The sequence below is a fragment of the Euprymna scolopes genome, chromosome 25 (genome assembly GCF_053919585.1).
Source record: "Euprymna scolopes isolate OS-2025 chromosome 25, ASM5391958v1, whole genome shotgun sequence".
In the NCBI taxonomy this organism is placed as follows: Eukaryota; Metazoa; Mollusca; class Cephalopoda; order Sepiida; family Sepiolidae; genus Euprymna; species Euprymna scolopes.
Window position 1 is genome coordinate 95,368,974 of NC_136506.1, and position 14,846 is coordinate 95,383,819.

A 14,846-nucleotide genomic window follows, 5' to 3' on the forward strand; every position below is an offset into this window, starting at 1 on the left:
TGTTTTCTCTTTCGATAAATGTTTTTCTTTCTTTTTTTGTGAATTATTTTAGATGAGATTTGATAATTCGTATTATTTAGATTATTCGGACTATTGTCCTCATCTTGAGTGTTATTCACACAACATTTCGGTCGATGTAACCTCCGACCGTCTTTTGGTGTATCTTGTCAAACTCAAAAATCTTTCTGCTGAACTCAGGAGTCTGCATGGAATTTCGAACAGAACCCTTTATTTCATCTACGGGGTTAGCATGTTCTCGTTCCGTCAGCTATAACTGGGCAGAAGTCCTAAGTAATTCTCACTGTCGCTTGCATTGCAGATGGAACATTCGATCTACAGAAAAGTGTAAACTCAAAAGTGAATTTTACCAAGCCATTTATCCACTACGCTGTGAGTCCTTGTAGTCAATTCTAGCATGAATTTAAGGAGCCTTAGAACTATTTTTGTTTTTAGATGTCCTAGGGTATATCTCATAATCCTTGCACTACTCAGGTATATATATATATATATATATATATATATATATATATATATATATATAAAAGTGAAAGTGTATGTCTGTCTGTGTGTGTGCGTGTGTACATTTCCCTACGCAATAACTCTGTCAATTTTCAGTCTACAGACTCGAAATTTGATATACAGGGTACAGAGATTTGGAAAAATCGATATGATCGGTTTTTGGCCAGAGATTTGGCGATTAAGGGGTCAAAGTGTAACGATTTGACCTTTGAGAACTCTATAAAACTCCTCCGACAATGTTGGGTCTACACACTTGAAATTTTAAATATAGGTTCCTTGGACATGGATCTAACTTAATAACTTGATTTGAGCCCAAAACAATAAATGTTAAGGGGTCAGAAAAAGGGGTCGAATTTAACAAAAAATTGACCTCTGCGGTCTCTTCCAAATTACTCAGACAATTTCTGGTCCAAATATTTGAAATTTTACATACAGGGTATTCAGAGATAGGGCAAGCTTTTTCATCAGTTTGGGTCGAAAATCTTTAGTTACCAATATATAAATGTATGCATGTATGTCTGTTTACATGTCTGCTTTAAACTTTCAATAGAGGCGACGGATTTTACCAAGAACAATTTACGATAAAATAAGAGGTACCATCGCCGCAAATCATTTATTTGTTTGCATATTATAAACTAAACATTTATCAGAAGTGGCTTTTCCAGGGTCTTCATCGTCAAGCATGAATACCAGCTGACGTGATATTGTAAACAAACACAGACGGAATTTGATGACCGACATTATCGTTATTATTTTAATGTCTTTTGTGAATTAGTCCACTGGACAAATTATTCCTCGTAATATAATATTCAACAGAGGATTGATTCTATAATACATACGCAATCTGCATGAATTAAAATATCATACTTAAGCGTATGTACGACCGGGCAACGCCAGGCTGTAAGCTAGTATATATATATATATATATATATATATATATATATATATATATATATATATATATATGATGAGAATAATGGAAATAATATTCCGACAAAACAGAGAAATAAAAAGGAGCACACCAAGTTATCTGTCCACCAACATCTCGTCTTTATCTCGAGACCTCCTCTGGATGAATACGATTAAAAAAACAAAAACACCAATCAATAAATTACATAACAAAAACACACTCCTTTCATTTCTGTTAATCACCTATATTTGAATTTTAACAGACATTTTTTTTTCCGGAAAGAATATTAACTGCGTCCATATCTTTTAAAAACATATTAACGACTATATGACGTTATTAAAAGTCTCCCTTTTTTAATTTCCAACGTCTTTTTCCGTTTCTGAAATAGAAAAGCATCGCACTTTGCACATGAAACATTTTTCAAGTATTTGTACTGGTGTTTGTGTTTTCTTAATCTCATTCATCCAGAGGAGGTATCGGGATAAAGACGAGGCATTGGTGTGTGTGTGTGTGTGTATATATATATATATATATATATATATATATATATATATATATATATATATATATATATATATATATATATATATATATATGTATGTGTGTATATGTGCGTGTGTATATATATGTATATGTGTGTATATATATATGTATATATGTATATATATGTGTGTATATATAAATGTATATATGTGTGTCTGTATATATATATATATATATATGAATATATGTGTGTCTGTATATATGTGTATATATGCATATATATATGTGTGTGTGTGTATATATATATATGTATATATATATATGTGTGTGTGTGTGTATATATATATACACCTGAATAGTACAGGGGTTCTGAGTCCTAAGACTACTGACTTGAGAAACTTAAATTTTTCTCCCTTGAGCGCCAATTATCATACAGTAATCTCCTCATTTTGGCTTACCATCTCTTCATTGGGAATTACGGTCTCTCATAAGACCTATCCTTTATTTCTACCAGAAAGAGGTCTACGTAATCATCACCGGAAACTTCCATTGCCAATTTAGATTGAACTGGATGAGAGCCGCTTTCTCAATCAGAATCCCTGGATATTGGAATCAACTTCCACAAGATGCAGTAGATGAGAATGACGATGGCTAAGTGGTTAACGACACGGTCTGAAAACCTGGATGTTCCAGGTTCAAATCCAGTTTGTTCCACAGAAACAGTTTCATCAAATTCACACTTTGTATCTTACCTTGAAGAGGAGGTAGATTTTTTTAAAATATATACCAGCGATGTATCACTTCAAGGGCGGCTTTCCAAAAACATAGCACTATTCTAAAATCCAAAAAAGGTTCCGATAACTGTTAAAGTAAACATTTATTTAATTTATGTCTTCCCAGTAGTTTTATATGGCCTTGATTGTATCACATGGACTAAACAACTAGCCAATCGCATTGAAGTGTTTCAAAATCACGTAATTCGTTTCATTACAGGAATTACCTGATAGAAAAAAAAATATTCAGTCTCCGTCAAACTACTTCCCTACCCCCTCTATTTGATAAAATCAAAAGTAAAGCCCTTAAACTTTTTGGCCATGTCAAACAATCAACCACTGGCCTGTCAAAGTTATGCTTTGAGGGTATTTTAGAAGGCAAAAAAGGCAAAGGAAAGCTAAGGAGAAAGTGGAGAGAAAATGTTTTATTGGACATCTCTCGACTGCTGAGCGTCCATCAACCAACTTGCCTTGGATCGGAAGGAATGGCGAAAAATAAGTCATGTGGGATTGCAATCTGCACCAAACGGAAGATGCGACATATGATGATCAGTTCAAGGCAAAATTAAGCAGGAGCTCGGATGTTGTATCCCCTTCTGTGTAAATTTCTACCACCCTTTCACCACACGATGATTGAATCATGCTTGTTTTATTTCTTTTTGTTAAAGTTATTGAATTGAATTGAATTGATCCTGTTTTGTCATTTTCTTTTTGTTTATTTCCAGAGACTTAAAACCGGGCATCATCTGAACGATCAGAAATGGCACACCCTTAACATCCGCAGAAGGGCGAACCAATTATCCATGTGGGTGGACGACGGTGCCGCAGTCACAAGTAAGTGTTACACATCAATTAGCAGTAATATGCTTTTTAAACTCAGGGTATTTCTGCATTTACCGACCCGCGATTTCCACAAAGTTTCTCGGGCATGCCCGGCAGATTATGGGATTAAACGGAAACGGCCGATCACAATGCGATGCGAGGAACGCTTAGGCTGACATCAATGGTAGAAATGAATAGCCAATAAGAAAGCGATATCAAATGCGCTGTCGGACTTTAGCCAATAAGAATGTAAGCAGACGTATTATATTTTTAAAATATAAATTGGAAGAAAATTAAATTAAAAATTCAAGTAAATTATTCAGAAAGCCAACAAAATATCCGGAGAATAGCATCTTCTCTTCATATTCTTTCTGTCGAAATATCTGGTGGGGAAGTTGTCACGTACTTCTTTTTTTTTTAGGCGATTACATTTTCGGGTTTTTATCCGCTCTTTCATTTTTGAAATTGTTGTGGGGGTAACGTTTGAGTGTACATATAATAATGAAAAACTGCTCAATATCCTTAGCATAGCAGGTGTGTTCAAACGGAACTTCGTGTCGACCCGGGCAACGCCGCGTATCCATGCTAGTAAATATATATAAGTCTCAGTCGTTTGTGTGTTTCTATGTGTGTGTGTTTGCATGGCTGTTAAAAACTTTTGTCATCCATATCAGACCGGTATGAATCAGGTATCGTTAGAAAGAGCGATCTCTCGGGCATATAATATTAAAAAATTAGAAAAAAAAATTGTCAATTATTTCATGTAGAAATGTCGTTTTGTTTGAAGGGAGGGTCAGGTAAAAAAGTTGGTTTTGATACTGTTTGTTAATCACACATGTGCGAATGATCAATTCGTTGTTTCATTTTAAAAAGCTAAATTTGCAACGTGATAACATCGGTGACGGCTTGGTCCAATCGATAGAGTGTTCACTTACAAACTTAACTTTTGAAAGTTTGCGTCCACCATGTGGCATTTTTAATTTTTTCTCTCTCCTATCTTTTAAAATTCTCAACTTTCTTACATGCACCCACTATGCAGCATGTTTTTTTTCTTTTAATAACACAATAAGATGGCACCCAAGTCCCGTTGTTTTTTTAATTGACTCTGTTAAAATATCATATTAAATCGCATTTACGATGGGCAACGCCGGGCGCCCCTCCCCCGCTAGTATATATATATATAATTGAAAATGTGTGCTAGTAGAAGTATCTTGGAATAAAATGAAAAATATAAAATAAACATAAATATAGAATATAGAAGAAACAGACAAACTATTTTAAAATACATTGGGATGCAAAAAAAAAAGAATGTTCTTTTCTTTCTTTTTCTTTTAATTTTTTTTTTATTTATTTACTTTTTATTTATCTATTTTTTTTTATTTATTTATTTATTTTTATTTATTTATTTTTTATTTATTTTTTTTTTATTTATTTATTTTATTTTTTTTTTTTTTCCAGAAACCATCAAGTCTAAAAACTTTAATTTCAAAGTTAACAAAGTCGACATTGCCACCCGTCCAAAGGACCTGTCGGGTAAACCCAACTACAAATTCATCGGGTACATGCAAAACTTCCATTACAACAACCTGGACATCTTTAAAAAACTAAAATCAGATCCAAAACAGGTTCTCATCTTCATCTACGGCGAGACGTCGCCAGCCCTGGTTTATCGTGCAGTGACCTTCCCAACACAGGAGAGCTACGTTGAGATGCCCACCCTTGAGGCGCCGACAACCCTCAAGCTTGATCTCATGTTGAAAACCAAAGAGTCTAGTGGTGTGCTGCTCTACAATGGTGGTAGCAACAACGAGTTTATTGCCTTAGAGCTGCAAGATGGTTATCTAGCAATGGTTTACAACATGGGCAGCTTACCTCGCTCCATCTACTTCCAGACTCCATACAAACTTAACGACGACAAATGGCACTACGTGAGCATTCATCGTATAACTCCTCAACGTTGGAACATGATGGTTGATAACAGCAAGATCGTGTCAACGCAGGACAAGTTGGAGACGCTTGACCTCGACGGGCCGTTGTATATTGGTGGCGCGCCAAAAAGTGTCCTTATGAAAGGGGCCGTGACCAACTTGCGTTCAACTCATGGTTTCCAGGGTTGTATTGCATCCATTAATCTGAATGAAGACAGTGCCGATATTTATGGTCCGACTGCTAAGCGCGTTGACGTTTTGGAAGGGTGCCAGAGTAAGTGACATCTTTTTATTACACATTTTTTTTTTAAATATTATTTGTTTGTTTTTTTTAATATTATATATATTTTTTAATCATTTTGTTCTAGCTGGGGATGGAGCATCCTATCAGATGCGAGATATTCACTTGCTATTTCATACATTCCAACTGAGAGATCTTTTTAAGATTCTAACTGTTCAATTTAAATGTAATTGTTTGAATCTCTCTTGCACTTGGTTAGCCGGGTATGTTTGCCAGGTACTTTTTAAATTCTTTTTCATGAGTTCGGTTGCTTCTATAGTTACTGGAATGATGGAGATCTTCCAGAGATTCCATTTTTTTATCTTCTCAGCTCTGTTTAACTCAGCATCATTTGGGATACTAACTTCGACTAAGGTTGCTTCTTTCAACTTGTCTCATATAATTATGTCAGGTTTTATGGCTCCGTTTTCTAGGCATAAAGCTGTAAGAATTACATCGTCATAGTGGATGATGAAGTACTTATTTCCGACTGTTCTTTCTGGTATACGTTCCCAGGATTTGCTGCTGCGTTCGATAATCAACTTTTTACAGATCGTCTAGTGGAAATATTTACACGCATTGTATAGTAGCCATCCCCCAGCAGAACCTTACAGCTGAACATTAATGTTTTTTTGTTTTTTATTCTCTTTTGCAAAACTTTATTATGTCCTGCAAAAAAAAAAAAAAAAAAGTTCAAAATAGACTTTGTAGCCTCGTAGTGGATGTCCTTTTCTCTTCGCTGCAACCTCTTTCTCATAGAAGAGATGTTGCGAGTTTATCTCTGCTTTATCATTATTTTCATGGCAAGTGCTCGGCTGAGCTCCAATCTATGGTCCCCCTCCTCGTCAAACTTTCACAAGAAACACCCGTCTAGCAGAAAACACTATCACTAATTTCCCCCACTCTTTATCTGTGCCTAAACCTAAAGTAGAATCCATGAGCAAAGCTTCTTTCTTAGAACTGCACGCCTATGGAATTGTCTTCCGTTTTTCTGCTTTCCAGCTGACTACAATATGGTTGTCTTCAAGTCTAACGTAAACAAGTTTTTGATGGGTCGTTCCATACAAGTTAACAAATTTACTGAATTTCCATTACTAACGGTTACATTATTGTCCAATTTCTACTGTACAAAAAAAGCCCACCTTTACCCCTTTTCCTGTTTCCCTTCTCTCTTTACAAAACAACAAAACCAAACACCACGAATAAATATTTGAAGATATAAATAACTTGGAACGTAAACCTTTGTTTCCAACTGGATTCGCTATTAAATAACCTAAAAAGAGTCGATATGCCGTAAAATAAAGCATCCGAACTAAATCCTTTCTCGCCTCTTGACTTAGGCGAAATAAATGACCTGAACTCAATCTTACTCCTATAATACATAATACAGAGTGACCCCCCCCCCCAAAAAAAAAACGTGTCCCAACTCTAATACGTTTCTTAGTGTTTTGTCTGAATGAAATGAAACTTTGGTCATAACTAGTTTATTATATTCAAAACATCACATCAAAACACTAGGGTATTTGCCCTTTTTTTTATCTCCGTTCTACAGCATATGTTCTAGATGGCCTCCATTTAGCTTTTGTTTTTTTTGTTTTTTTTTTGGGGGGGGGGGGGTTCACCTTGTACATATCTCCTGACCGAACATACTTTATATTACCTTTTTTTTTTTTTTTCCCCCCTGGATCATGTTTGTCATAATGGTGAACCTGTTTGAATAAAATTGATTTGAATTGTAAAGGAAAATGTTTGTCCTCCTTTTTAAACTGTTATTATTTTATTTTTTATTTTTTTTTTTTTCTCTCTTTACACTCTATTAATGTATGGTTGCAAAGCAGTTACTGCAGTTTTTGTTTTCCATTTCTTTAATTTCAGATATGTCGACGCTTTGTCAGCCTACGACATGTGCAAATGGCGGAATATGTATTCAAAAGAAGAATGGATTCGTTTGTGACTGCAGCGAAACTACATATATGGGAACACGGTGTACAGAACGTACGTATCTCAACTGATAATGATATGAGGAAATCTGCAGAGTCAATAACTGAAGCCGAAAATTTTCATTACTAAATAAAGTTTTACAAAAAAAAAAAGACACTCGACTAGCTACAACCACTATCAACAATTTCTCCTACTCTCTATCTGTGCCTAAATCTAAACACAGATTCCGTGAATAAAGCTTCTTTCTGAGAACTGCCCACCTGTGTTCCACTACCCTGCTTCACGGCCAATTAAAATATCAAGTCTAATGTAAACAAGTTTTTGTTGAGCCGTCCCCTTAAATAATCCCAATTCTATCCAATCTACACTGTTAACGATTATTATGCTACCAACTTACATTCTCTAAATCTTATCCTCGAGTGGCCTTCGGGCCTTAATAAGTGGTGACTCTCTTGTAAAAAAAAAAAATGGTTTCACCTCCTGACGAGAAGAATATGTGGGGATGAATTTTTAAAATATATAACTTCTATCCTCGAGTGTCTAAGCTCTCTCGGTACAGGGGTTTGTTAGGTCAACCTAACATGGCGATACTTTTCCCTGACTAAATATTTTATTATTATACTGGCAGGTAGCCCGGCATTGCCCGGTCGTAAAATATGCTTAAATATGATATTTGGATTAATGCAGATTTCATCTTTACTATCCTATTACATTGGATCTGATATATAGTAATGATTCAAAAATTAAAAAAAAAAAAAATGACTCATGCGTCACCACTGAGAATCGAAACCAAAAACGTTTAATTTATGATTTACTTTGATGTTAATGTCTGAGCTATGAAGACATGTTTGCTGCAAGGCTAAAAATTAAACCTGAACCAATAGCTATTACGTTACGCATGCATATTCGATCTTCACCTGGCAAATTCCATTTCTTGAATTTTCACACTTTTGCGCCCATTTTCCCCAGATAAAACTCCAATATAAAGTTTCGCATGGGTTTGAATACCCTATGTATTAAGTTTCATGTCTGTAAACCAAAAATTGACAGAGGAGTTTGGTAGGCAAACTTTTTTAACAAAAATATATACGCATACATAAACATATATAGAAAGAGGTTTGTGTTTACTATAACCTTTTTACGCAAATATTATGCAAGTATAAATCCTGTAGAATATCTGCGTGAATATAATTACACATAATAGTTAAGTAAAGATGATCATCCCATAAGAAAACCGAAAAAGCTAATAGAGACTTAATTAAAATGAATGTTTTAAAGAATATGCAAATTGGCTAGGTATTTTGCAGATGAATGCAATTCCACAACAAATGTATAACAACGTTGTATTTTCTTTCACAATAAATAGAAAAAAAAAGGTTTTAAATATGAATATCAATACACAAAAAAGCAAAACTGTAGCGTTCAAAGCTGGTGACGTTACCACTGTACCAACACGTATATGAACTGATAAAAAATAAACTAAAATGAATGTACAAAATGTTTTAAGATTTTTTTAATTTTGACCCATTAAAAACTATTTTAACCGGCTAAAGACCCATAAAAGAATGGTCCATAAAAAATCCAATCATTTGAGGGCCCCTAGTGCCGCTCTGCGACTTTTAGTTTCGGAAGAGATAGAGTTTGATATATGGAGACAGACAGACAGACATAGGGAGTTTTATAAATTAGATTTTGTAAAAGAAAAAAAAAAGAAAAACGCAGCATCGAAAAATAAATATATAATATTTTTTTCTTAAATGCCTAAAAGAGAAAAAAAACGAAATTGAATAATCATACAGAAAGAACTCATTTTAAAACGAGAAATTACTCGGTAGACATCATCTCCGCGTTCGTTTATTAAAAAATTTTATTAAAAAATAAAAAAGGAAAATCCCTCCCCACCAGAAAAAAAAAACGCACCCTACATAAAAACATAAATCCCCACACTTTTCATTTAAAATCAACGAATAAAACAAACAACTCAGCTTGTATATGTTTGCAAACGACACGTGCATTGGCTGTCAATTGTTGCTGGTTAAAATGCACCCCGTTTGAGTCTCTCTGCTTCCGGGGTCCTTATTTCTTACTCCATCCAACCTATATACTTATCTTTTTTTTAACCGACATACTTGCTTTGTTCTTTGCAGAGACAATTGGTTACTATTTCGGCAAGAAGCATTTGGATGGAATGATCATCTATACATATCCGGTTGACCAGCGTCTTGATTCGGCAGAGGAAACTATCTCGTTTGGTTTTATGACAAATGACCAAGACGGGACAATCACGCGAGTTACGAGCAGTGTCAATAGAGATTTCATTGAAATCAAACTGGTTAGCACTCTTTCTTCATTTTTTTTAATTTTTAAGCTTAATCTTAATAATAACTGCTAATAATAATAAAAGTAAAGAATAAATCACTATGCGATAAAAGTGAACGTACGTGTGTTCGGCTTGTTCCAATGATTACATATGCACATTTATTTTTTATAATCAAAGAAGAAGAGGCTTAATCTTAATAACTGATGATAATAATAATATAGAAAATGATTTCTTACCTTTTTTAAATAGATAAATAAAAAAAATGGTTTCCTCGTTTTTACTATTTTTGTGACTAAAATAGGAATTGATTTACGAGCACACAGGTGTTTTCTTTACAAATTCAAAAAAAAAAAAGAGTCGCTGTTTGCTCATTTTCTCAAGTGAAACAAATCATAAAAATATTTTTCTCTCTCTCAGATTTATCCAGAAACTGCCAAGAACGATAACTTGATTTGACTTAAACTTTTTGACTGCATTATACTTCTGACGGGTAATGTCATGAAAGTAGTTAAAAGTAATTCTTTTGATTTATAATCTATTCAGGTAGATGGAAGACTCGAGGCAACATACAACACGGGTCCGCAAGTCCACATTTTGACCAGCGTGAAAAACTACAGTGATGGTGCTTATCATACGGTCAAATTCAACCGCAATTTGGCCAACTCAAGTTTGATTGTTGACGGACAACCAGCGCTGACAAGTTCACATGAAGGTCAGTTTGGGATTTATATCTTGGAAATTTTTTTTATGAAGATTGATAATTTGGAATTATTCAGACTACTATTCCCGTCTTGGGTTTTATTCTTGCAACATTTCAGTCGATGTAACTGTAGCGAAAGTTGTGGTGCTTACGAAATGACTCAAGTCATGTCCATGTGTATAAGCACGTTTTTTAAAGTCCAGTTACTTAACAACAGAAAAAAAAATGGCGATGAGAAGCTGATTTTATGCTCATCAGTCACACAAAGATAAAATGAATTTTTTGTCGTTTGTATACAAATTTAAATGATCCTGGGCTGCATAAAAGGAAGCCGCTTGAAGAACGGGGGGGGGGTAGTTTGAAGAAGACGAGTTATTCATACATACCGCGTAGAGGTGTGACGGATTATTTACTGTAGTAAACACGTAACCTCTGACCTTTTTCAGATCTGTCTTGTTGAACTCTAAAATCTTTATATTGAATCCATGGTGCAACGGCTAAAAGTCCTAAGTAATAACCAGTTCTAAGTGACAATCTTCTGGAAAGAAGTTTGAAGGACGAGTTATTCGTGCATACCGCGTTGAGGTGTGACAGATTATTTACTAGAGTCAACACGGACGGTCTGTTACATGAAAAGGCTTGTCCCCTTTTCATGTAAGTAAAAAAAAGAGCATTAGTTAAATGAAAATAAAATCAGATAAAACGGGAATCGAACCCTGTAGATAAGTTTTAAAGAACAATAGGTTTTAAATGGAATGTGCAGTAAATTGTTGATTCTGTTAAAATATTTAATAAATACAAATTTGACTGGAAACTATGCACATTATTAGAAATAATGCATAATAAAATATGGGTTATATGAATTAGATAAGTAGATTAAATTCCTTTGTAAAACAACGAAGGAAAATGGGAAATTTCCTGGTCATCAGAAATGGTTTCAAAAACGTGCTAATCGCGCATGTTGATGACACGTGAATTATAGCCACGTTGGCCAAACATACATGTGATTTCTCAATATAGGAGAGTTCGAAGTTAGTCAGAGAGTCAAAGAGTCAAGAGAGGTCCAGACCGAACCTTGGCACCGTCTGGAAGCGAGAGGGTTTTAGAAGAAGAAGATGTAAAGAAACTTTGAATTCCTGGATGCAAAGCCATTGACCGGTCATATGGAAGAAATAAATGATCATCATGTTTTTCATAACATGTGTCTTCGTGTTGTAATTCAACGGAAAAAGGTATTGTCCATTTATGTATAAGAACCTTTGATAAAATTATCATCTAAAAAATATGTTAGAAAGTATATGTGTCAAGCTATAAATGTTATATAAACACTCCCGTTTCATACAGAACTGTCAATAGCATAAATGCCAATCTCTCGGTCTATCTATCTATATATCGAATCACCTTCTCAAAGTGTATTTATATGTACTCTCTCTCTCTCTCTCTCTCTCTCTCTCTCTCTCTCTCTTTATATATATACTTGTTAATGTCTCCATCTCTTCCAACAACATGATTAAGACACATGAGTACTCTTAAGACTCTTACTCTTCTTAACATGAACAACAAAAGAACGTTCAGCATCTAAATAATAATAATAATAAACGAACCACAAAAAAATACAACAGGTCAAAGGAGACAAAAAAGTAAACTATAGTTGTTCACTGCAGAAGAAAATAACAGTAACCTAAAACCTCCTTTGGATCCGTTTTGTTGTGAAAGCTTTATGTCGAACCCATGGTGCAACGGATAAAGGTGCTAAGTTAACCAGTTTTGAGTGACAGTCTTCTGGAAATTGAAATTTCAATCCGCAGTGCTGACGATACTAAGAATCCAATCACAAATTACTTGAAACTTCTACCTGGTCATCGCTGACGGGACGAGAACAATCTACCCATATGAATTAAATAAGAGGGTTCTGTTCGAAATTCCGTACAGTTTGACATAAGGATTCCAGAGTTTCATTAGATACATCTGAAATAGATCGGAATTTACATCGGCCAAAGACCACATCCAAGATGAGAACAGTAGTTTGAATAAAGTAAATAACAGAAAGTTTTGGATTTTTAAATAAATTGAATTTTTTTTATTTTGTTTCTGAATTTTTGAGATGAGGATTGGTTATTCGTATTATTTGGATTTGTTGGTATACTGTTCTCATCTCATACAATTGCGAATTATATAGGACCTCTATCCGGTCATGGCTGATGGAATGAGAGCACGCTACCCCCATGAAATAAATAAAGGGTTCTGTTTAAAATTCCGTCCAAATTCCCGAGTTCGACAGAAACATTCCCGAGTTTGATAAGATATATATGAAGAAGGTCGGAGGTTACATCGACCGAAATGTTGTGAAAATCACGTTCGAGATGAGAACAGTAGTCCGATGAATCGAAATAATACAAATATTTTATTATTTAATCAATGTTTAAAATTTTTTGAGTCACTCCAAACAATGCACATTGCTAGTTAGATATAAGGGGCTACTATGATAGGGACCAGATGTACAAGATAGTAAACTAAGTGGGGAGGTGGGCAAGATGTTTGTTCACATTACATTTAAATTTCTGCATGTCTGTAAGGCCATGGAAACCGGGAGCAAGAAAGGAATTCAAAGAAAAGAAGATATCAAAGTAGAACGTTTTCCGGCAGCTGGAGACTTCTACAGTAAAAGGGTTGGAATTTTTCTTTTAATTAGATTGGTCGGAGGTATTTTTGTTGAAGGCGTACAAGTTCATTAAGTTCATCGGAGCATATTCTTTGGAAATACTTATAAAACAAGCACAGGAATGCAACACTGCGATGATGTGACACGTTATTGGAGTTTGGGGGACAGTGCGGTACTGTACCTATTTGATTATAGATCTTTTACTGCATCCTGCTTAAGAGGTGGGGAGGCTAATGGTTGTTATATCAGCCTAAATGCGACAACAATGCTCCATACATGGGTGAATGGCAGTTTTATAGAGATACTAACAGGCCGCCCAGCGTTGCCCGGTCACAAAATACACATAAATATTATGTTTTAATTAATGCAGAATTCTTATCTATAAATATAAAAGCGAAAATGTATGTATGTATGTATGTATGTATGTGTGTTCGCTTTTTCTGTGTGTCTACAAAAGGCTTTTTTCAGAGAAGCGGTCGGTCGGTTCACAACTTTTTAAAACTTTTTATATCACATATAAATCGTAAATATCTCACAGTTAACAACGAAGCTCGCCTGTCTATTTAATTTGCTCGACTTTGGGAAGATAAATATTCAACATTTGTCTCTCGCCGCATGTGGGTTAGTCTTTTTCCTATAACATCTTGGGGGGGGGCGTTCAGCAGTAAATACTATCCCGCAGTCAAACTTGACCTCATTAACTCATTAAAACGAGCACCTGCCAAATCCAAGTAATTAAATAAATTCAAACGAGTTTCCGTTAGAATCTCGTGGTGGGGCAATTGTTAACGTCGCACGTTTTTTTTTGTTTTTTTTTTTTCACACTTTAATTTACAACTATGCTATGCTATATGATATTTTTGCATGATATTATCTTTTGTTTTTGTTTTTTTGTCTTTCTATTTTTGCAATATATTTTTCTTTTTTCGTTTTTCATGTTACTTCACTTATTCTTATTTTTTATTTATTTATTTTATTTTTTTTTTGCAGGCCAAATTGTCAGTTACTTCGACAAACTAACAACCGTTGGGATTGGCGCCAGAGAACGGACGTCAACAAATGACTTCATCAATCCTTTCCATGGCATCATTGCTGGTAGGTACTTACTTAATTATATCCAATAGGATGAGGTATAGCGTTTACACACACACGCGCACACACACACACACACATGCACGTGTACACACACACACACACTCACGCACACGCGCGCGCACACACATATATATATAAGAATATAAAATATTAGGTTGGTGCAAAAATAACGTCGTTTTTGTTTTTGTTTTTTTACTTTCAACTTCAAAAAAAAACATAACTCTTTTCATAATAAACTTTATTAATCAAAATATGGACCATTAGAATCAACTTATTTTTACAAACGACAAACAAGTTTATTCATCTCATTAGCATAGAAATCCGAAGTTCTGGAAGCAATGAAGTCATTGAAGGCCAATTCGGCATCATCTTTGGCTTTTGAAGATTCCCCCCCCCCGCAGGAAGTTGTCGAG

General features: G+C 34.7%; 1 protein-coding gene across 6 annotated transcripts in view; it reads left to right on the forward strand.

Annotated features, from left to right (window-relative positions):
• Positions 1 to 14,846, forward strand: part of LOC145247526 (uncharacterized) — a 225,468-nt gene that overhangs the window by 189,681 nt on the left and 20,941 nt on the right. For all 6 annotated transcript variants that reach the window (XM_080109349.1, XM_080109350.1, XM_080109353.1 and 3 more), the window contains 6 exons: positions 3,411 to 3,519; positions 4,966 to 5,709; positions 7,591 to 7,710; positions 9,804 to 9,988; positions 10,520 to 10,688; positions 14,329 to 14,433. In XM_080109349.1, coding sequence (XP_079965475.1) covers positions 3,411 to 3,519; positions 4,966 to 5,709; positions 7,591 to 7,710; positions 9,804 to 9,988; positions 10,520 to 10,688; positions 14,329 to 14,433 — 1,432 coding nt within the window. The remainder of the gene's footprint in view (positions 1 to 3,410; positions 3,520 to 4,965; positions 5,710 to 7,590; positions 7,711 to 9,803; positions 9,989 to 10,519; positions 10,689 to 14,328; positions 14,434 to 14,846) is intronic.